This window comes from Argiope bruennichi, chromosome 8 (assembly GCF_947563725.1).
Source record: "Argiope bruennichi chromosome 8, qqArgBrue1.1, whole genome shotgun sequence".
Classification (NCBI taxonomy): domain Eukaryota; kingdom Metazoa; phylum Arthropoda; class Arachnida; order Araneae; family Araneidae; genus Argiope; species Argiope bruennichi.
The window spans coordinates 119,085,673-119,108,924 of NC_079158.1; the positions used below are offsets into that span (position 1 = coordinate 119,085,673).

General features: G+C 27.8%; 1 protein-coding gene and 1 long non-coding RNA gene across 3 annotated transcripts in view; one reads left to right on the forward strand and one right to left on the reverse strand.

Annotated features, from left to right (window-relative positions):
• The window catches only part of LOC129981710 (uncharacterized), a 74,958-nt gene extending 61,370 nt beyond the window's left edge, over nt 1–13,588 (reverse strand). The window contains exon 1 of the long non-coding RNA XR_008785350.1: nt 13,521–13,588. This is a non-coding gene — a long non-coding RNA (uncharacterized LOC129981710). The remainder of the gene's footprint in view (nt 1–13,520) is intronic.
• Nucleotides 8,450–23,252, forward strand: part of LOC129981709 (protein Wnt-11-like) — a 28,623-nt gene continuing 13,820 nt past the window's right edge. The window contains exons 1-2 of one of the 2 annotated variants that reach the window (XM_056092662.1): nt 8,450–8,579; nt 15,309–15,553. In XM_056092662.1, the coding sequence (XP_055948637.1) occupies nt 8,497–8,579; nt 15,309–15,553 (328 nt within the window). In that variant the 5' untranslated portion in view covers nt 8,450–8,496. Of the gene's footprint in view, nt 8,580–8,649; nt 8,739–15,308; nt 15,554–23,252 lie in introns of those variants that run through there. The other variant, XM_056092663.1, reaches the window with a different exon arrangement.

Genomic DNA, 23,252 nt, shown 5'->3' on the forward strand with positions numbered 1-23,252 from the left:
TTATTAAATTAAAAAAAAGTATTATTTATTTTATCGTTTGCCATTTTACAATATTAATTCACCCTGGCTTCAAAATCAACTTTCTGTAATCGTAAAATCATATTAAATTAATGTGAGATGTTTTTTTGGCTTTCCAACAGAAATACACAAATAAGTTTCTAGAATTAAATATTTTTGAAATGAAAATTTATATATTCTTTGAATGAAAGGGTATGCTGTGAAATCCTATGCCACAATTAAACAAATGTCTGATTATTTTATCTGCGAATGAATAATTGAAATCTATTATAGCTACCGTTATGTACAAAATGTTTTAAAAGTTATTGTAATTAAACAAAATATTAACTAAAATAAAGCTAATATCTCAGAAAAACTGATTTTTTTGTGAGATAATTAATCAATGAAAAGTTAATTTAAGTAGTGTAAAAATAACTTTCGTGCAATCATGGGCTTCTAAGTTTTTGAGGAGAAAAGTCAATCTTACGATTAACGTTAAATTTATTAAAAATATAAGTGTAAATTTGAAGAAACATCTTTTTAGAGAATATTTACAACCCAAGGAATAACAACTTACCAAATTTAGTAGCTTTAGGTCAAACTTCCTAATCTATAAAACATTTGAGCGATTTATGTATTGTGCGTGAAAACACAAGACAGCATGGCGATCTGAAAACATTATCATATGAAAATATAAATGGTTTCAATGTTAAAGATTTAATTTTCTGATTATATTAGATACAGGCAATGATATCTTGCTTAAGGTTATACTCACGATAACGTGAACACGAATAAATAAGTTTAATATTTTCATTGGATGTAATGGCAACGCATTTGATTATAAATAAGATTATTAAGCAATGAGAATGGTTCCTTCAAAATTTTCTTGCACACTCTCCAATAAAGGACTTATCTCCCCCCTCCCAGCATAAAATCGTGGACATTGGGCAAAGCCGTGAACCCTGCAAATGCTTAGATTTTCATTTTTAAAGCCCACTCATGAGTGATGTATGCTCTGTAATGTAGTAAAGAAAATAGGTACCTGTAGACTACTTGCTTGGCATTAGGGAAAAATAGCTACAAAATGCTATATACAATATCGATGTTAGGTGTAAATCTAGCTTTCTTGCTGATCTTTGGCAATTTTTTCGGCCATTATTCGCCGGTATGAGATTTAATATTCAAGTACCAAAATCCCGGATGTATATTTTTTCCTCAATCGATTGAAACCAAAATTTGACATAAAAACTAATTGTGTTCATAAGATAACATAGCGGATTTCATTTATTAAAATCACATCCTTTTTGCTTTCTTGTATACGAAATATAGAGAAAGTACAGAAATTGTCAAAAAATTCGAACTCCAGATTTTGACAAATTTCCACTTTTTAGACCTCTCTGAGTTCGAAAAACATATTTTTGGAAAATTCCCATCAGTCTGTCTGTAAAACGATAACCCCCCCCCCCAAAAAAAAAAACTTTAAGCTAGACGGATGAAATTTAGTATATAGTATTTACACCACATTTGCGGATTTGTATCAAATATTGAGTACAATCTGGTCAGAGGAAGTCTGTCCGTCCGCTGTTCGAATATAAGTTAACACAATAATTGCAAAACGAAGAGAACTAGATAGTTAAAATGCTGTGCACAGATTTAATATCTGCAGTGCGGTAATCTTTTAAATTTTGAGCCAAATCCATCAAGGCATTGACTATTTATCGGTCCGTACTTTCAGAAACTTATTAACGCGATAATTTATAAAACGTACTGACATAAGCATATCAAATTTGATATGGTATTTGTGGTTGCAAGCGCAGTTTTGTGTCAAATTTTTGCTTAATCGGTTGAGAAAAACGTGTCTGAAACCCAAATTCGATTTTCGGATACTATCAACAAATGCCAACGATTAATCGCCAAACAATTCGCCAAGGATAACAACATAAATCTAGCAAAACTGCTAAATTCACACCAAAGGTTAAGATTTCATAACTATTGCACGCCAATGTCATGTAAGACGTTCTCTTGCATGACACGTTTATTAGAGAGTATGCGAGAAAGTTTTGGGGAGACTAATGCAGCTCGTTTATTTCTTGTATCTACATGTATATGAGAGTACTGATCAACAGACAGACAACTCCTTTATAGATTTTGTTCCAAATTGAATGCAGATCTATATTTTAGATTTTTAAATCTGTGCTCCAAATTTTATTCATCTGGCGCTTTAAGTTTTGTAAATATCGAGTTTATTACACTCCAACAAAGAGGCTTCTAGCATCTTAAAAATGAATCCTTTTCAAAATTTGATTTTAAAAAACCTATAAATTTGTTATCTAATCCATAAACAAAATTCTACTTTTTTTTTAGCTCAAAGAATTTTTCAGTTACTAGGTTCACGGACATGCTCGAGTTCGAATTTTTTTATGATTGTAATTCGTTTTCTTTGTATATTTCGTCTTCACAAAAGTAAAAACATAAATTTTTGTTAAAAGAAAAAAAAAATCAGAGGAAAATAAAACAATTAAAATACGCATACTGAAAATTTAGACGTGTTTGAAAGATGCGCGTTGAAATGTTGTAAACATGATACATTTTGTGATTCATTTACGTGGTTATCATATAATGAAGAAAATCAAGGAAACAACTTGGAAAATTACCTTTTCTCTCTGATGCAGGATTATAATTTTTTCGTTAATAATATAAATCAAAGTATAAATGTCCAGCTGATTTCGTTTTGAGTTACCATATTAAACAAACAAACACCATTTAAAAATATTGTTGCGAAAAATATCCGAAACTCGTCCATAAATTGTACGGTAATACAAAATAAAAAAAAGTTCAATAACGAATAAAGAGACTTTATTCTGTACGAAAACTACACAGTAGCAGAAACAGTTGGAAGCAAACGCAAAAACAAAACTTGCAGAAAGCAACAGAAGCAGCAAACCGCTATTAAACAAAAGCAACAGAAGCAGCAAACCGCTATTAAATAAAAGCAACAGCACGAAGCGCTCAATAGTTACTCTCTCTCTTTCGAATATCTCGTCCTTCCTGTTTCAGACTTTTGTAGTGTCAGGACAAAGAAGCGTTTAGGACAGACGGCGAAACGCGAGTCCTAATGGAGCTTTCGTCAAGATTCTCGATTATTTTTTTCTACATCATTTTTGTTGCCAAAGTATACAAGTCGCCAAGTGATCGCTAAGACTGGGGGTCAATGGCATGGGATCCATTCAGCAGCCATTACTATAACTGTAAAACTATTTTCCTTACCAGAAGACTTATTGAGCAGCGAAGCAATATTGCAAATTCGTAACAGTTTCAACGGGAGTGATTTAAAGAGCAGAGATTCATCGGATTAAATTTTTCGATGGTTCTTTCTCTTTTTATTCGGTATTTCTTTTTTTCTCCTTTATTTATTTTATTCATTTTTGTATTAGAAGTCTGGAAGGAAAAATGATAGGCATTAAAAACCTGAACCTAAAGATTTCCTTTTATCTTCAGGTTTTAAATCTCCTTGAATTCCAAAGAACACATTTACAAAATTCCGTCTGTCTGAAAACGAAAATAGAAAGTTATAACATTCTGGAACAATAAAGCTTCGTATGTATTGTTTAAAGAAAAAATGACAGATTCTTCACAACTTTTGAATTTTACCCATCAACAATAAGAAACGTGATGTCTGACCACATAACAGTGAACACGATAATTAAAAAAGCATAATGGATGGACTAGATGGATGAAATATAGCATATAATTTATAATGGAGTTGAATATTTGTATGTATTTTATTTACATTCATGTGAGTACGATATTTCAAAAACGCAATCGTGTAGAGTGAAGAAATTTAGCAAGAGTCTATATATGATATTTTAGGTCTGTATCAGAAAGTGAGCCTAACCCAACAAAGGGAAAGGAAAATTTCCAAAAAGTATAGACTCGATTCTCGTTAATAAACTACGGAGTCTTTAACGTCCTCCGCAATTTACATGCATATTGTGCAAACATTTGATGGGTGAATACTCTCAGTTGTTATTATTTACATAATTTATTTCTCTTGTTCTGAATGGCATGCACATGATTTGCAGTTCTCATGAACACTGTTATTTTCTTAAACATCCTCTAACTGAAAATACTTTAATTCTAACAACCCTTATTATTTTTTTTGGGGAGGGGAGGTGCATTTAAAACAAAATGTTTCGGTAGAAAACATTTTTCAATATGCAATGCTATAAAGATAGCTTTTTTTAAAGGAACATAATTTTTTTTTTTTTTTTTTTTTTTTTTTTGTATTCCAAAACGATACAATTTTTTTAGAAATACACTTTAAAATAAAAAAAAATAGTTTATTAAAATTGTGTGAACCAATATTTGATGTCTTTAATGCCCCTTCATTAATTTATTTTTTCCTTTTCTTTGCTTTGAATTTTTCCACTTTCAATTTATGAGTATTTTAGTGATCATAATTGCTTTTTCTGTTCTTTCTCTAGATCTTGATAATAGTTGTACTGATTTGGCATTTAAGGCAATTGTTTCTGGTCTAATTTGTGCAACTTTTGGACAAAAAAAAAAGCAACAATAGCAACGAAAAATTTTCTTCCTGTCTTCAAAATTTTAGAGCAAAACTAATAAAACATGTTTCCTCTTTAAGGATATAATAAATTTTGTTACTTATTTTAAAACAGTATAAAGAAATAAACTGTATAAAATATTTAATTTCATGCATGGTTGTGAATACTCATCGTTTAACTGCAAATATATGGAGTTTTCTATTAAAAAATGAAACGAAACTTATTTCCATTATTTCAACTTAAATACTTTATTTTACTGCGCAAATATTTGACAGAATTGAGATTATGATACTGGTCTATTTGAAGCTATGGGCCTAATTCGGTTTCACCAAGTAATTTTGCAAAGGTTCTAATTTGGCAAATAATTATAATCTAAAAAATATTCTATCCTATATATTCTATTTTATTGTATATAAATATTCTAATCCCACAAATATTCTAAATAAATGATTGGCATTATACGTAAGCCAAGCAGAGAAGGAAATTTTAATTTGGCATGGTTGGACAAAAATTATATCCGTGTATGATTCTGTTATGTTTCCTACTTTTCTCAAAATGCATTTTCATACTAGCAAGAATTCTGAAAATGAATGGTACATCCATACAGTTGAACTCTTTCTATAATAAAGGAGAATATGTGTGTGTTGACTTCTACCGAATAGACCATCTGGCCAAGAGCTACTAAATTTAGCACATACATATTTTGGAAAGTAAGGAATGTGCACTTCAGAGAGATTAAAAATTATTTTAATTAAGAATTAAAGATTTTGGTATTTTCCCACGATAACTCCAGGAAATATTATTATGCAAATTTGATTTTTTAACTCTAATTTAAAATATAAAAAAAATGCTTTTTATTAATGCGAATTTAGTGGCCCTACAATTTTTTCCTCAATTTTGCCATATTTTTAAAAAATAGTAATGGTTTAATTTTCAACAGCAGGTTTTATTTTGCAATGAGATTTAAATCGTTTTCATTCTGTTACCAAGTATTAAATTATATGTTTTCGTCCATTGTTGAAAGCTAAGAAAAACAGATTCTGCTAATTATTTACATATTTTACATGAGGAGTACAAAAGTGAAGTTACATAAGTACAAAAGACAATCTGCAGTTTGAAACAGGTCGCTAAGACATTTCAGTATTATAATGGCAATACAATGTCACGAAATCGAAAACAAAAAGATGTAAAACTATTAAAATAATAAGGCTTAAATTTCTGTAAGAATTCTGTGTTAAAAATTACTTTGCAGAAACATCACTTAAAAAATTATGTATAAGAAATTTAATCGAAATTAAAAACAAGCTATATTTTCGGCGAAACAGCGGGTTACCAAAGGCGACTAGTTATAAATATATTGAATAAATTAGATACAAATATCAGATACAAAATATCTGATTTATTTACGCAATATGGCGAATTTTGTATTTATATTCGTCATAAAGTGGAAAGTATCGAATACACATTTTAAACTTTTTCTCTTTGAGTGAAAGACTATTCATGTAAACCTTTAGCACAGTCTTTCATAAAGAAGTTATTTCACTCTACAATTTTGTCGTCGGATTAATCTGAATAGCCGGCCGCCACGAACAATAATATAAGTACTGAGTTACAAAATAGCATTATTAGTCCATGCGTTAATACCTCCCATAAGGGGTAACCTGTCATTGGCGATCATAGCATCACTAATTTTGTATTTTCCAAGGAAGCGAGAAACGGCTTACTTATCATCTTTATATTTAAGATGCTCTTCAGTTTGGGAGAATATTAGCATAAGAAAATGAATTTCGGGAAAAGGAGATATATTTCATTAAAATTACTTTGTTTAGAAATTTTAGTAATCGTATAAAATTACAAAAAAGTGATATTGTATGAAAAAATACTAATATTATATAAAATAAAATGATTATTTAATAATCTAAAAGAGTAAATAAAATATTGTGCTGAAGTAAACATTAAAATTTTATTGGAAACCATTATTTATTCAAGACAGCTTGAAAAAGATTTACAACACACAACAGAATTAAAAGAAATACCAAAATAACCTTTGTTTTTCAGTTTTCATGAAATATAATCAAAAGCATTCAGATGTTCCAAGATTAATTGATTAAATAATAATAAAAATTGACAATTAGAATAAAGTATATTTATTATACTAAAATATTGGTAATGTTCGAATAATGAATATTTCTTTAAATTAATCTTTTTATAAGGATATCCATAAATAAAAGGGAAAATTTATAATCAGTTCGCAAGCTATGGAAATCCAAACTATTGAATACAGTTTATTTTCTACAAATTTTGATTAAAATTACTCTGAAACTGAAGGCATATTTTAGAGGAGGTTTCGCAGTATTGAATTAATCTTTTATTAATTAAAAACTATGTTACCATGTATAGAAAGAATAATTTTATCTTTGTATTTAATTCTACTGCATTAAAATGTTATAGGTATTTTAAATAATTTATTTGCTTCGAAATTACTGCTCTCAATTATGAATTAAATTTTGAATCATTCTTTAAAAATTAGAAATGAAATATGAGAGAAAACACAGCTTTCGATGATTTTCGAAAATTATTTGACAACATTTGTAAATTTCTGAAAAACTGTGAGATTTGAAAATTTTTGTTATAATTGATATCCTTGTTTAAATTGCAAATAAAGTCGCCGATGATAAGAGGATTTTGTGTATTTAATATTTTATAAAAAAAGTATTTTTCGTATTAAAATATAAATATAATATTTAAATATTCAGTAATTTATTATTTCTTTCTAAGAGGATTTTGTGTATTTAATATTTTATAAAAAAGTATTTTTCGCATTAAAATATAAATATAATATTTAAATATTCGGTAATTTATTATCTCTTCCTATTTGTAAATATGTTTACGACACAAAAATGAGGCACAAAAGTATTTTCATTCAATCAACACGTTGTGGTTAAACTATAATTTTAAAGCTAATTAAATTCTTAAAAGTAGCGATTCATGCACCGATTCATTTCTTTAAAAATTAGAATCCTGGGTACCAAGAAAGTTTGCAACAAATGATAATAAAATATGCAAAAAGAAGATTCCCGTAAGAGAAAACACGTGCAGTGGTTAATAAGTCTAGAAAATGCTATTTAAAAAACAAACAAACATGTTTCGGCATTACATGAAAATTTCCGTTAAAACATTGCACTGGCGCGTAATAGAAATGATGTTAGGAAAAATGAATTAAATAAAATATTATTTATATTATATATATTTTTATAAAGAAAAACAAACAATAGACAATGGATACTAATTTAAAAATTCTTTAAATAAAATTTAGGAACCACATGAAAAGTTCCTCTAAAAGATTGCACCGGCGAGCAGCACTAATGATGCTAAGAATCAAAAAGTAAACAAAATATTTTTTTTATGTTATAGATTCTCTTATAAAGAAAAACACGAACAGTAGACAATATATTTCAAGAATGTTGATTAAAAAATTAAACAGAATTTCGGAACCACACGAAAATTTCCGTTAAAAGATTGCACCGGCGCGCATTGGTAATGAAGCTAGGGGGAAAAAAAATAAACAAAATATTATTTACCCTACTGTGTTAGTTCAGCCATTAGCTCCTCCTTTATAAAATCGTTTGTTGTCACCACATCAATTTTCTCTCTTCTAAAAAACCGAACTTTTTTTTTCTTTCTTTTTTTCTTTTCTCGCGTTCGAAAAGAACGGAGTTGTGGAACGATCCGTAGCAGCGCGCGCGCGTCAGTTGGGGGGACTGACGAAATATTACACGCAGCAGGTGTTTAAAGCGGCCTACGGATCAGCGGTCACGTAAGCCAAACGATTTTGCTATATAGCAGAAAGTTCGCGCTCATCTTTGACTTTTTCGAAAAGATCACTTCCGATCGACACCTGAATTCCCTCCCCCACCGGAAGTGACGATAAATCATGATCAGAAATTTGTCGCTCCTGTTTCTCATCGCGTCTACGGCGATTGCGGCCCCCTCGTCCCCGTCCCCCCTCCGCTGGTTGTAAGTATTATATCGCTTTCGTCTAGATTATTTCAGAATCGTAATCTGTATCTTAAGTGTTCCGGAGAGCGGGAATTCCAGTTTCTAGAGAGAAATTCTCTCAATAGTATTTCATCGTGTAAAGTTAAAAAAAAAAGCCGGTTCAGTGTTTTTTATAGGGTAAAGTAATTTTTTTTTCATAAATTTATCTAAAAAATTAAATAAAAAATTTAAATTATAGATAAAATAGGAATAAAATATAGGAATATAGGAATAAAAAATTTAAATTATAGATAAAAAATTATTATTTTAGCAGCAATATTAAAATAAAAAATTTAAAATTTAATTATTTAATTTCTATTTTAGAAAAATCAAAGAAATAATTATATGTAGAAAGAATGATATGAAGAAATAAAATGAAATGAAGAAATAAAAAAGTATTAGTTAATGCTTAGCAGTTTCTAAAAATGTTGATGTTTAGTATACTCACTATAAAAATCATCAAATAATAAATATTTAGAAAAAAGAATTTTTTTTAATATAATTTTAAAAATGAATCGAATGATAATATAACATTACTAGATGTTTGTTGATTTTGTAGTTATTCATCATAATTACTTTGTAATATTTTTATGTATTTATTTATTTTGTACCGACATATAAAAAATTTACTTGTGAAAAAATAATTTTTAAAAAGGCCTTCACATTTATTTTGAAATTTAAGATTATATTTAAACTTTTTTATCTTATTCATTTTTGCTTGATGAAAATTGAATTGTATTTCTTAGCAAATGTTCTTAATTTATTATGTTCTATAATTTATTTTGATTCAAATGAAATAATTTTCCTTTGTCTTTTATTTTCTATATATCTACTATTTATACATGTATAATATATACTTTTAGTGACTATACATTATTTTTAAATTGTGTTTTTATTGCATTCTGATTAATTTCTTCGCAAACTGAAAAAATAAATTATAAATAAAAAAATAATTTAAAAATTTAATAAATTTTTTTTAAGGAAATTGTCTGATTTATATAAATCATTAAAGAAGTCTTAAAGATATACAGGTAAAATAAAGAACGAACTATTTAAATAAAGCAATCGTTATTTGAAAGGATAATTTTTTAAATTATTGGCAGAACTCTTATTTTTTAATTGCAAGCAACTTACTCTCAAAACCTATAGAAGGATTCATTAATTTTTTACTTTAACAGCACTGTTTAAATTTGTCAATTTTTTTTAAAATAAAAGGGTTTTTTTTCCCGCAGCATAAATATTTTTCGATCCTTCTTTTCTATCTTTCTTTCTTTTTTTATAGAAGTTCATTTATACGTGTAAATAATTTTATTTCTTGATATTCCATATAAAATATAAACTTTAAAAATGATTAAAATTAGTGCTTTTAACTTTTATTATAAATTTTTTTGGTCACTGAATGAATAATATAAAATATCGTCTAATTTAATTCATAAAAACCCTTTATCTTATGTTAAATTGTAAGATACCGTACTCAGAATTCTAATTCAGCCTGTTTCAAAACGAAGAATAGCTACTTAGAAATAAATTCTAAGCTGCTATTTCTGATTTTCGAGCTATTTCTAACATAATTTTTACAAAGATTGGCATCGTTTATTTGTACAAAAATAATAAATTTCAACGAAATAATGTTCATTGGCTGGCACATTCTCCGTAAAAATCTCTCATGCAATAAGTTGATGAAAACAAAAACGCTAAAAATAGTCAAGTCAGACTTTTAGTTCTACGGTTGTAAAATGTTGTTTTAAGTTAATTCTTGGGTAGTAGGTGCTTAAAAAATGTTTTCCAAAATGTTTATACAATTTTTAATCTAAGTTTAAGATTTTCCCTCATTAACATAAGAATATATCATTACAAACGAAAGAAACCACTGTAAAATAAAAAATAAAAACTTTTCAGTGATATAAATTCAATTTCCGTGCAATTTTTCTTTAATTTTTGTAAATTTATAAAAAAAAATATTTCAAACATTGAGAAATCATTCAAAGTGGCCATGTCAAACTTTTAACTTGTTTAAAGTTACTTCTTGGGCAATAGGCGCTTAGTAAAAAACATATTTTCCAAAAATTTTACATTCAATTTGTAATCAAAAAATTATCAAAATTTTGATTGACTTCCCCTCATTGACTTCAGAGTATATCATTACACGCACACACACACACACACAAATCACTTTAAAATTTAAAAAACAAACAAACACAACCTCAGTGATATTAATTCTAATTCCGTGTCATTTTTTTTCTGTAGTTTTAATAAATTTATAAATAAAAATTTTTAAGTATAATTTGAAATATTCTTTATTGTACTCGAGTACATTGCAACAATATTAAACTATAATTAAGAGCAAATATTAAAAATAAAATAAAGACAGACGTAACAAATCTAAAATATTATCACGATACGACGTTCCGGATTAAAAATTCGAATCTCCTTTAAATTTTTATTTTATATATTTCTCATGAGTTATCTGTGAGATGCTTAGATTCATACCAGGGAAAAAAAGTATCTTCAAATATTTCAACTTTTCCAACCCAAACCCCGTGTTCATTAAGTAGAGAATCCTTAACTGTGAAAAAAAGAGCTTTTTGTATATCCGTTGCAGAAATACTCTTGAATTTATCGCTGTAGGTGAGGGAGAAACAAATTCTCAACATTTGGTTCTCATAAATAACTTCAGGATAAAATAAAAATAACTCGGCGTCTTTTTTCCCCTCACATTTAGAAACTTTGCGAGTATAAAGGTAAATAAATTTAGTAGAAAGTAGTGAATTCTCAATTAAATATTTATTTCAATTTTCCAACTACATTATTGAACCAAAATTGAATTATATGCTTTATTGTTTAATTTCTGTAAAGTTTAAATTCCTGTAGAGAGCCAGGAATTGCAAATATGCTGAAATAAGTATTGAAAACTTCTTTCAAAATTCACTATTTGAAAAAAAAATGTGAAAAATCTTTCCTCATTAATCTATTGAAATTTTTATTCCATTTTGGTCATGATTTTGAATAATTTTTTTTTACCCAAAGTAACCACAAATATATATTATGTAATAAAGAATTCATTCATTCAACTCATCGTTTTTTGTAATTTTGAAATATACATATGAATTTTTCTAATGCGTGAATTATGCAACAAAGATTAAAAAAGTATTCATAAAAATTGCATGATGAGAGAAGTTATTAATAAATTCTGGTAATTTGCAGTTTTAAATAATTTATAAGTAATTGTCTATAAACCTTCATAACTGTAACTAACATTAGATGACGAAAACGTTGGCTAAATGAAAATCTCTTTTTCCAGGATTTCATATCAAAATATCCTGAAGAAATTTGATTTAAAAGACTTTTGGTATGTTCCTAACCCTTCCTTTGGTTCAATCGTTTTTACAGGTAGCGAACTTCTAACCTCAAACCTAGACTTGCTCGGTACCCAGTACATGTATGTACAGAGCCTTTGTGAGGCATGGCACCTTCTATTTGACATTTATTTTCCTGTGAATTTCGAAATTTTTGATTTCTAGACAAATATACAAATTTAAAGTGGATGCATGGAGTCGTGCTCTAACTGTCCATAAGTTTTAGTTCAGTTTTGAAACCTTATGAATCAAAAGGATTTTACATTTCAGACAAATGGAAGTCGTGGAATTTGGGTTTTATCATCCTAAAGGTCATCCAACAAAATTTTTTAGTAATACAGTAGTTAAAATAAAATAATAACACTTCCATAATGAAGAAATCAAATAGGTATTTGGGTTTGATAACTGATTCATGAGCGTTCCTTTCATATTGCAAAAGATAAACTAAATTGTATCAGAAAAATTGGTATTTGATAATATTATTCATGATATCTGAATTTTGAACAATAAAAATTTATCCATCCATAAAATATTCCAACACTTTCAAAATGAAATAATCTTGAGTAGGAATTAAACTGACTTTATATTTCCAATGAAGAGTCACGGGCATGAAGTTTCCGTTCCATTATTAAATGTAAAAAAGATTTGAACATTTTGTCAAAGACATTAAAATTTAGTATCTTTTAGATTTGATATTATTTTTAAAAATTTATTCGTTATTATTATAGCGATAACTCGCAAATATACACATAAAACATATATTTAATATAATCACAAAGTACAGGGGTGCAAAAGCAGCAACTAAAGCAATGAGAAATATTGATGTGAATTATATTTAAAAATATTTTTAAAAAGTTATTAAAATTAGAAAAAAGAATAATTTTGTCATAATTTTTTTTAAATTTTGACTCATTTTTTAATCTACTAATTTTTTTTTAAATTTTATAGTGGTTTAAAGAATTGTTCGGTATTATATTATGATTTTTGTAGAAAAATTATTTTATTATTTGTCAGTTAAAGATCTAATTAAAATTCTGTAAAATCCTTTCTTAATGAGTATTTACTATCCAGAAAGTAATAGCGCGCCAAATTAAATAAAAGGAAGATTACATTCTATGTGACTACTTCCGAATCACTCAGTTTATACGTAGTAAAGCAGCCCATAATTATAATCACATTAAAACAAATAAAATTCTATTCCAAATTATATTTCTATAGTTCTTTAAAGAAATGGAAACCAACTGCGACAGTTACCTTTAAAAGAACCTTTTTGTGGAATCAAATCAAATTTCAAAACTAGTCTTCCTCTAACGGTGAGATGAAGACATTTCCATGAGGCTCTTGCCGATTTTTAAAATTTTTTAATCATACAAAGAATTTTCAAACTCGAGTGAAATAATTCTTGTTGCTGCTATATAATCTCACTTTCAATAACCCTGACCCAAAACGTTACTCATACAAAACACCAGTCAACAAGCAAGCGAGAGAGAGAGATAGAAAAAAAAAATAACAACAACAGTGAGAAAGAACTAATCGAAAAGAAATCAGAAACTTTTCCACCAACCTCAGAAATTACAAAGTCCTCTGAGGACACCGCTGAATTATCTGCGAAAAATAACGGTTCCTTTATCGCCCTCTCATCATATCCGAAACGCCAATCAGGAGCAGCCTGATTATGTGATTAATCAGGCGTTCACTACCTCGCTGACAGGAGCATACGTGGCCGAAGTCAACGTCCTGCCAGCGCGAATGACGCCGTGTCAACGGGGAGGAGGAGATGCTCCGCACGTCGGGGATGAGGAAGGTGCCGACAGTTGCTCTCCCCGCATCTCTCGGAGCATCGCAGCGCATCTCTGGGGGAATGTGCACAAATTGAGCGGGGTTTGGCGAACTCAAAAGTCAGAATGAAACAAAAGAACACGAAGAAACAAACAAGAGTGGTGTCCAAAAAACTTTCTAGCAAACTCTCAAATAAAGATGTTCTCCCCTTTTTTCCTCGTAAAATCAGGGTCTTTGGGTAAGATTGTGAATGCCTTACGTGACACTGGTGAACAACAGTTATCAAATATGGATCTATGGTGGCTCAGTAAAATTTAGCATTTTCTGAATCCATCGTTTGATCCTTTGCGATTTTTTGGCGATTAATCATTGGCATACAGTTAAAAGTATCCAAAAATCCAAATTTGTGTCTTAGAAGTATTTTTTTTTTTCAAGCGATCGAAACTAAAATTTGCTACAAAGCTACAATTGTAGCTACAAATTCACGTAACAAATTTCATTTAATTAAGTCACTCCATTTACATATTTAAAAAAGTAGAACCCAACAGAAGATCAGTATCTTGATGGATTTGGCTCCAAATTTGATAGGTATTTTCATTTTAGACATTAAATCCTTGTGCGAAATTTTATCCATCAATCTTTCTTTGTTTTACAGTTATCGTTTAATTCCTATTCAAACAATCGGACAAGCATACTTCCTCTGAATGCACTTAGCTAGAAACTTGAAAGAAACCTATAAATTTGTTGTAAACACCGTATACAGAATTTCATCCGTCCAGTTCAAACAATTTTTGAATTATCTTTGCCACAGACATTTCTGTCTGTGGCAAAGATAATTCAAAAATATTCAGAATAAGATAATTCAAAAGATATTCAGATCTATAATGACAAATATGGGTTTTTCAAACTCAGGGAAATCTAACATGTGGGGATTCATCAAAATTTCGAGTTGGAATTTTTTGGCGAGATAAAAATGCAATGATTTAAATGTATCAAATTTGGTACTTGGTGTGACTACAAGTGTAGTTTTGTGTCAAATTTTTGTTTCAATCGATTGGGAAAAAAACACAAGGTATTAGCGCATAAAACACAAGGTAGATTTTCGGATACAATTAACATCAATCCAGGGATTAATCGGTAAAAACATTTGCCAAGAATACCACGATAGATTCAATAAAAACAAATTCACACCAAAGGGTAATATTTGGTGATTATTGAAAGCTAATGTTATGTAATGTAAGGCTATTCCCTGGGACCACACCTTCATAAAAGAGTATGCGAGAAAGCTTTGGGGATATCATTTTCGCTTGTTTTAAATGTCAATGAGTCAAAATATTTTATTTAATATGAGCTGCATAAAAATTTGTTTCATAATACTTTCAGTAGCATATTTATTCACACAAATAATGTAAAAACAATGCTCTATTTCATTTAATTTTACCGACTGGAAATATATGCCTATATCTAACAGTTTAGAAATCAGCAATTCGGTCATGGTTAGAGAAAACCTTTTGAATATTTGATATGATTACATGGCACTGACAAACACTAATGAAGTCTTTTCTTTCACTAGAGGTTTTCACAAGAGCAAGAGCCCTTTTTCCTGGGAAATGCCTTCAACGTGTGTGAAAGCATACAAGCAAAGTTTGCTTGCGCCTGTGCAGAAAGCGGCGTGCAAAAGGAACTTGGCCCTCATGCCCGTGCTGGTCTCCGCCTCCAGGAAAGTATCGGAAGTCTGCCAGGAGACTTTCAAGAGGAATAGGTGGAACTGTTCCTCTATAGATTTAGCCCCCAGATTCGGCCAGGACATCCTCAGAGGTGAGAATTTCTTATCTATATCACCTAATTTAGAGATCATTATAGGATAATTCATTAAATCTTGTTTAAAATAAATTGATAAATATCTCATCTAAATCTAAATGTCAAGATGAAATTACAAATTATTTCGCAAAATAAGTGAAATCCCATGTGTGGATTCTCATACATTAATTGAATATCGCCATTCACATTACAAAAGATCGCATTTAATTGAAATTCATTAGTCAATCCTTTCATATTAACACCGGATGCCAAATCGCGAATGCAACTCTGCTTTTTGGCGCGTTTAATGCATTGCATTATAGTGAAGAAAAGAGAATATGGATTTTGGCGAATATGGTCTTCTGCCTATTGGGGCCAACTATTGTCCCAAAAGTACAACTTTGGTGACAACACTATATGCAAATTTCATTAATTTAAACTTTTGCATAATCGCATACTGACAGACAAATTGGCAGACATCAATTAGTAGAGCTTTTTTTAATGTTAGTTAATGACCGATAAACCAATTTCCAAATTGATAGACCAAAAGCCTTTAATTCTTTGGTCGATTTAGTCCAAAATTTGATTCAGATCTATAATTATGATGATAAATTAACTTGCCAAATTTCATTTAATAAGCTTGTTATGTTTCTGAGATATCGTGCTCACATGGAAACGGACATCCGGACAGAGGGATTTCCCATAAATAGATTTAATTAAAATTTGACAGAAATTTACATTTTTGTTGTAAATGTCATGCATCAAATTTTATCCAGCTTGGTGGTTTGCTTCTTAATTATTATCCTGATAGACAGACAGACGAACAAAATTCCAAAAATGATTCTTTTTCGAACTCATTGAGGGCTGAAATGAGGACATTTGCCATATCTCGAGATATAATTGTTCGACAATAACAATACTTTCTCATTGCACTTCCAATACAAGAAAGTGAATAAACAACCTAAATTCTGTAATGCCCTGAACATGAATTTTATTTGATATTCATCATGATTTAAGGAAAAACAACAATACAATATATTATCCGATTGTGTCACTAAAACTAATGATTTTTCTACCACAAGTGTCGTTTCTTTTAATATCTTTCTTGCTATAAAACGATATCCTCTCTGAGACTTAAAACTCAAGTTCTTTTAGAGAAAATCATGCCAAATTACAGTTACCTTTAGCATTTCGAGAGAAAATTTAAAGCGTATTTTCGATGCCAACTCAGAATTTGGCAAGTGTTTGTTATATTTGGCAAAAGAGTTTGTAAAGAATTCATTTACTCTCTAAAAAAACATTAAGATTTTTTTTTCCATTTAAATTATAAATACGGCGAACTTTTCGGAGGGCCTAAGACTATAAATTATTTTCCTAATGGGTTTAAAATAAGAAAATTTTAAATATATAGCTATCTAAAATAACCAACAAGTTCTTCTTTGATTATTTCCACAATTTCCCAGTCCATTTTTCTCTCATAAAAAGATAATTTATCTAAGAAAAACATATTATCTTTGATGTATATTTTAAATTTTATTTAAGAGAAATATGCTGATATGACTTGTCTTTTGCGGTTAAAAATATTAGGATCTGACTTATATAAAATGAATGATAAAATAAATTTATTTAATACACTATAAGAAACTATTGTTATATTAATTACATCTATTTTAAAATGCCACTATACAAAAATATAAAACAGATACTGTAGAAGGGATTTTATTGTATATGATATAGACGGTCCTAAATTTTGCCATGTTGTTTTAGTTTAAAAATTCTTACTATAACTTCTGATAAACGGTTAAAATACGTTTAAAATATTTATTCTATATGCCTATTTCAGTTTCTATTTCTTTTTATTGTAAATATGTGGTCAATGTGGTTTGTGAAAAGTTCAATTCTGCACTGAAATTCTAATTTTTTTTTCGAAAAAGTATTTCTGCCATTCCCCTTTTTTAAATAACTAAAATGATTTTTTTAAATTAAAATATAGCTATGAAAATTTTTCAATGAATGCATCTGTAAAAAATAAAAATAAAAATGCCTTGAGTTTTATCGAATCAAAATTGGAGTCTTTATTTATTTATTTTTGGAAAGCTTTGCTTTCATTTCATTCATCTAAATTCTTTATCCCCACCATTAATTGGCGAAATTGGTCATGTTTGAAATTAATCAACAATGATTACATAATCTAAAACTTGATGCTAACAGATATCGGAAAACGGAAAGAGAACATTCATTAAAAAAATGAAATTTTATGACTTAAACTCAAATTTGACAGAAACTGAACTGTCAACTGAAATTACATTTCACTAGCAATCATGTGTGACGTGTAAGTGAAAACGTTTCATCTGTCAACCAATTGTCCTTCATTCTCAAATTTTCTTTAATTTATTTACTTTCTGTCATACAAACCGAGTTAAAAACAAGACCCGCGATTGAGCGCGTCGAAATCTTTCCCAACGCATTTCACTTAAAACCATTATCTGTTCTTTGAAAGTAACACTTTGTTTCTTGGTAAAACTTCAAGGATATGAGATCCCCATAAAGCAACTTCTTACTCATCCATTTTAATTGCTAGAAAAAGACAGCAGTACTTCATAAATGTCGTTTAACGCTTAAGATATCAGTGTAGCTGTCGCACATAAATCTGTTTTCCGCCACTTTTTGCCAAAGGGAAAAAGCCTAAACCAACATTGTCGTCACTTTATCTTAACGCAAGAGCGGAAACCCTAACGCCAGCAGAATGAAACCCAAGGAGGTAAGACATTGCATCTCAGTTCTTATGCTCTTTAGAAAAGTTTGAATCCATCCTTCTTGTGTAAAACAGATTTGTAATGTAAATAACTTTTGAAAAGTTTAAATCAGTGGCGTAACTTGATAGAGAAGGGCCTTTAGAAAATTAAATTCATCATTAGAACTTAATTAAAACTGCCGTAAAGTAGAGTTTATACAGCTTTCAAAGGCTTGGTGCAAATAGGCATATAAATAAAAAGGCATATAATCGAAATTTTAATAAACAAATTTGATTTTTGCAAATTTAATGACACTAATGCGAATATAATTATTAAATAAAAGTAATAATTTTAAGGTTTTGTAAGGTAGTAGCCGTATATTACTATAAATATCGAAAAAATCATCAAATTTTAAAATTAAAAATTTATTTTAAAAATATCTTTAAAAACTCATGCCTTTATAGGATACCTTGAGTAATAATCACACATTTCTTGTTTTATACCTTTTATGTGCATGCATGTAGGCTTTTAATTGCCATTGCTTCCTAATTGTTGTACATATTAAATACATCATTATGAATCGAATTAAATTTATTAAAAGTTTCCTCGCCTGTGTTTTGGCTGTTGCATCAGCATTTAGACAAATTACTATAAATAAAACTTCTCTAATTACTAAAATGCTGGAACATTAGATCCTTTTCATCCTTAAAATTGATGTGGAATTAGGCAAATTTACTTGTGTGACAAAATAACGCTCACAGTTATAAGAAAAGAATTTTTAATAAAACTAATATTTAAAAACAGTTCGGAAAGAATTTCCTTAAATTATCGTTTGCGTTTTTCTAGAAACTGTTAAGTTGAGTTGTTTAAATTAAATCACGTACATGACATTGGAAAATAAAACAAGTTTTAGTTTGTTTTTTTAAATTGAGTCCATTACATCTTTAAAGAAAGACGGAATAACTTCTTCGTATCTTTTTTATCATTGCTTAAATTAGTACCTGGTAATTTGCTTTCATCAATTGTGCGTGATTCTGAAATCCTAATCTTAATTTATATACTTGAAGAAAGTCATATCTATTCTCAGGAAATTCGTCTTTTTATATTTCGAAAACACAGTATGACTAAAGCTTTAAGTCATAGTATAAATGAAGCATTTTATAAATGCATGAAGTAATTAAGACAGTTGAAACGACGTATAAATGCAAACGATATATAAATGAGAATCGTATAAATAATGTTTTACTTTATTTTCGAGGCTCTATTTGATTTAATATGTTAGTGGATCTTATAATTTAGATATAATAAAAAAAGTAATTTAGTATATATATATTGGCAGATTTTTACTTTTTGTGAATTATCATATTTTTTTATTTAAAAACTGTTTATTTTAAAAGCTTATTGTAGCAAAAATAGTATATATTTCTTTTTCAAAATACAAATTTCATCCAAAGGTTGTTTTATTCTGAATATTGCTAAATCTCTTTCTTGCCCCGTGGAAAAAAGAAAGCTCGGCACTATACATAGTGAAGGAATGGTTAAAAATAACATTAAAGTAATGCAGATCTCAAAAATGTACAAGATGAATTTATTTTTCAGTCCTAGAAAGTAGAATATTGGTTATGTTTATTAAATAATTTCAACAACTCTAATATTGGCCTTAACGGATCGAAATTTTCTTTCATTTTGCGAATCTTGCCGCTTTAAAATTTCGACACGTTTCAATAAGTTAAATGTGATTAGAATTAAAATAAAAATGTTTGCTGCACAGTCTACGTTTTCACTTTTGGAAATAGTATCAAAGTTGATAGTATTTTTGGGTAAAATAGCATCTGTTTTTCAATTTCATCAAAAAAAAAAAAAAAAAAAAGAATAAAAGAAGATTTGTGTAAAGAGTTCTGGTCTTTATTGCTTAATTGTTGACTGGAAAATTGACGATTTGTAAAATCAGAAAACAATTTGCATCTTTCGAAAAGTGAAATACATAGGAATTCAGTTATTAAGTTCATTTTTTTTTTCTTAATTTTGTGTTGATTGGAGCACATATACGGAAATAACAAAGACATTCGATTGTATGAGCTAACATTAATTAAAAAAACTTTTAGGTTCATTAATTTTTAAAAATATATAAAATTCATAGCATGTGAGATTTTTAACACATTTTATTACGAAATATCTAGTTTTTGAACTATCGCGTCTACTTCTAAAAAGTGCATAGCATATATTCAAAGAAATGAATACTGTCTCCCAATTTGCATTCGTCGAATACAAGTTGGGAGACAATATTGGCTGGTGTCCTCATACCATAATCGTACAATAATGAAGATAGAATGATAGCGAAGAGTTGTGGTTGTTTGTCTTTTTCGTAATTTTTGTCATAAAATACAGTTTAATGGGATGTTAAAATCTCATATTATAATCGAATTCTTCTCTAATTTTCAAAACCTGCATTGCAAACTTAATTCCACTAGAATATAAAAGAAATTAAAATTTTGTATTCGCCGGTAATTCGAATTTTTTTTCTTATACTTCGAATTTTCTTTTATTAATATTATATTACTATACTGTATATAATTTGAAATTATTTTAAGTAATTAGAATTAAAAATTAAAAAATTGTAAAAAAATGCCCTTTTCTGATAATTTTCATTAGTGTTTTAAGAATCTTTTTTAAAAGCGTATTCTTCATACTGTTTTTAATATTTTAAGAGATTTTAAACATATCAGATGCTATTTATACATTTATTACAAAGTTTTATTGCATAATTGCCATATTCAAAATGATATTATTGGTTGAAATTATTTATTTATTAAAACTATTTTTATTACTACGATTATTTATTAAAACGATAATTATAATAATTTTATTTATTAAAATTACTTTATTTGCTTATTAATTATGAATTTATTAAAACTATTAAGTATTAAAAAGTAAATCCTACTTGTTATTTGCATTTAATATATTTTGATTTGTTTTTGCTGTACATATTTTTTTTATATCTAATCTTTTTTATTCAAATCTTTGAATACATAGAACTTTAACCACTATTTTTTATATAAATGGAAATTCAAGGAACCGGATAACAAATTTAAATTAAAAATGTTCAAGTTAACCAAGCTCTACAATAGGTTCCAAAAGAAATTCTGGCGCAGAACGAAGTTTAAGACTTGACCTTGTTTTTGAAACGCTTTGAGAATAACCGCCGGCTTTATAGTAAACGTGTATGAGAAGATGTGTTTCAAAATTATTGAGTCAGAATTCAAAGAGTACTGATTAGATCCAAGTTGATAAAATTTATTTTCGGGAAGCCGCGAAACTTCAAATAAATCATTCTTCGTAAACTATAGAAAGTTCAGAAAACAATAATTTACCATAAACATGAAAGAAGTAGTTTCTGATAAAAACGTAGACAAAAATAGATTAAACAATGTTCTGTTATCCGATTTTTTTTTCTTCCTTTTTTTTATTTTATTCTTTTTTTTGTATTCGTACTAAGATCTTTTTTTTTAAATCTGTTTATATAAATATTCAATTAAAGTATGATTTTTATTTTAGTTAATATTTGAAAATAATCATAAATCCATTTAAGGGCATATTAAAAGGTCACAGAAAATCAATTTATTTTTTGAGAATCTAAACTATTAGTTTATTTTGTAAAATTTCAAAAAATAGATAATATTCAGAAGAGATTCACCAAAGATTTTTTTAATGGTTCTTCAAAAAGAAATTTATGGGATCTTTAAAAAATAATCTCAATCAAATGAATTCGAAATGGAATTGATTAATAAATACTAATTAAAAATTCAAACATTTTGTATAAAATAAATGAGGTAAAACAGTTCTCCTTTATGTATTAAATCAAGAAATTTAAGTAGTTTTTACAAATAACAATTAATTTTCTTTTCTTTTAAAAAATTTTGTCTTAAATTAATTCTTTATTACTGTATATCAAACAATATAAGTTTAAATAAATGAATGAAATATATAATTTCTGTATAATGTAATTAAAATATAGATATGAAGTTATTAAAGAAATTGTTTTCATTAAGAAAACGTTTTTTTATCTTTGGTTTTTGAAAGTCACGAAATGCAGATTAAAATAATAATAATAAATGCTTTGTTGAGTGTCATTTTCGAATATGAAATAAAATTGAACATATACTCTAAATTACATTAAAAATACCACAATTATTTTTGAACAGATCATTAAGTTTTGATAAATAAAGGTTCTAACTGAATTTTTTACATTTGAACATTACATTTTAGATTTAATTTTCTTATTTGAAATAGTTAAATTCTTTTTTTCTTTTCTTTTTTCTTTCTTTCTTTTTTCTTTTTTTTTTTTTTTTGATTTCGACTTGTTACAATTTCTTAATATAGTAGAATTTGGTTAATTCGAATGTTCGTGTTCGTAATTTCTTCTGTAAATTGAAATTTTTCCATGACACCATGTATTTTCTATTAACATAATATTAGAGTAGTAAATAATTCTTCTTTATTTCCTCTTGGGGTTTGAAGTTTGATAATATATTCAATACAAAAAAATGGCAATAAAATATTTCAGCCCATTTCATGTTAATTGTATTGGATTTTTGTATCGCACAGCTTAATTTTACTGTACAAATGATGCTGGTAACTTTATTAAAATTATTTATTTAATAAAACTATTTCTTCCAAATTAACACAAATTTTTTAACACAATTATTTTTATTTTATTTATTAAAATTACTTATTATTTTTTTATTAATTATATATCATTTATTAAAACTATTAAATATTAAAATAAAATTTTTCAGCTATTTTCAGTTCTCTACAGTCTTTAAGCTTCTTTTTTCTATTCCAACTTTTCAATAAATAAATATTGGTTAAAATATTAATATTAATCAAAATTCAATAAATAAAAGTTACTGCTTATATTAAATATTAATATAAATAATAAATAAATGTGAAGTAAATCAAATATTTATTGTGGATTTATTTGC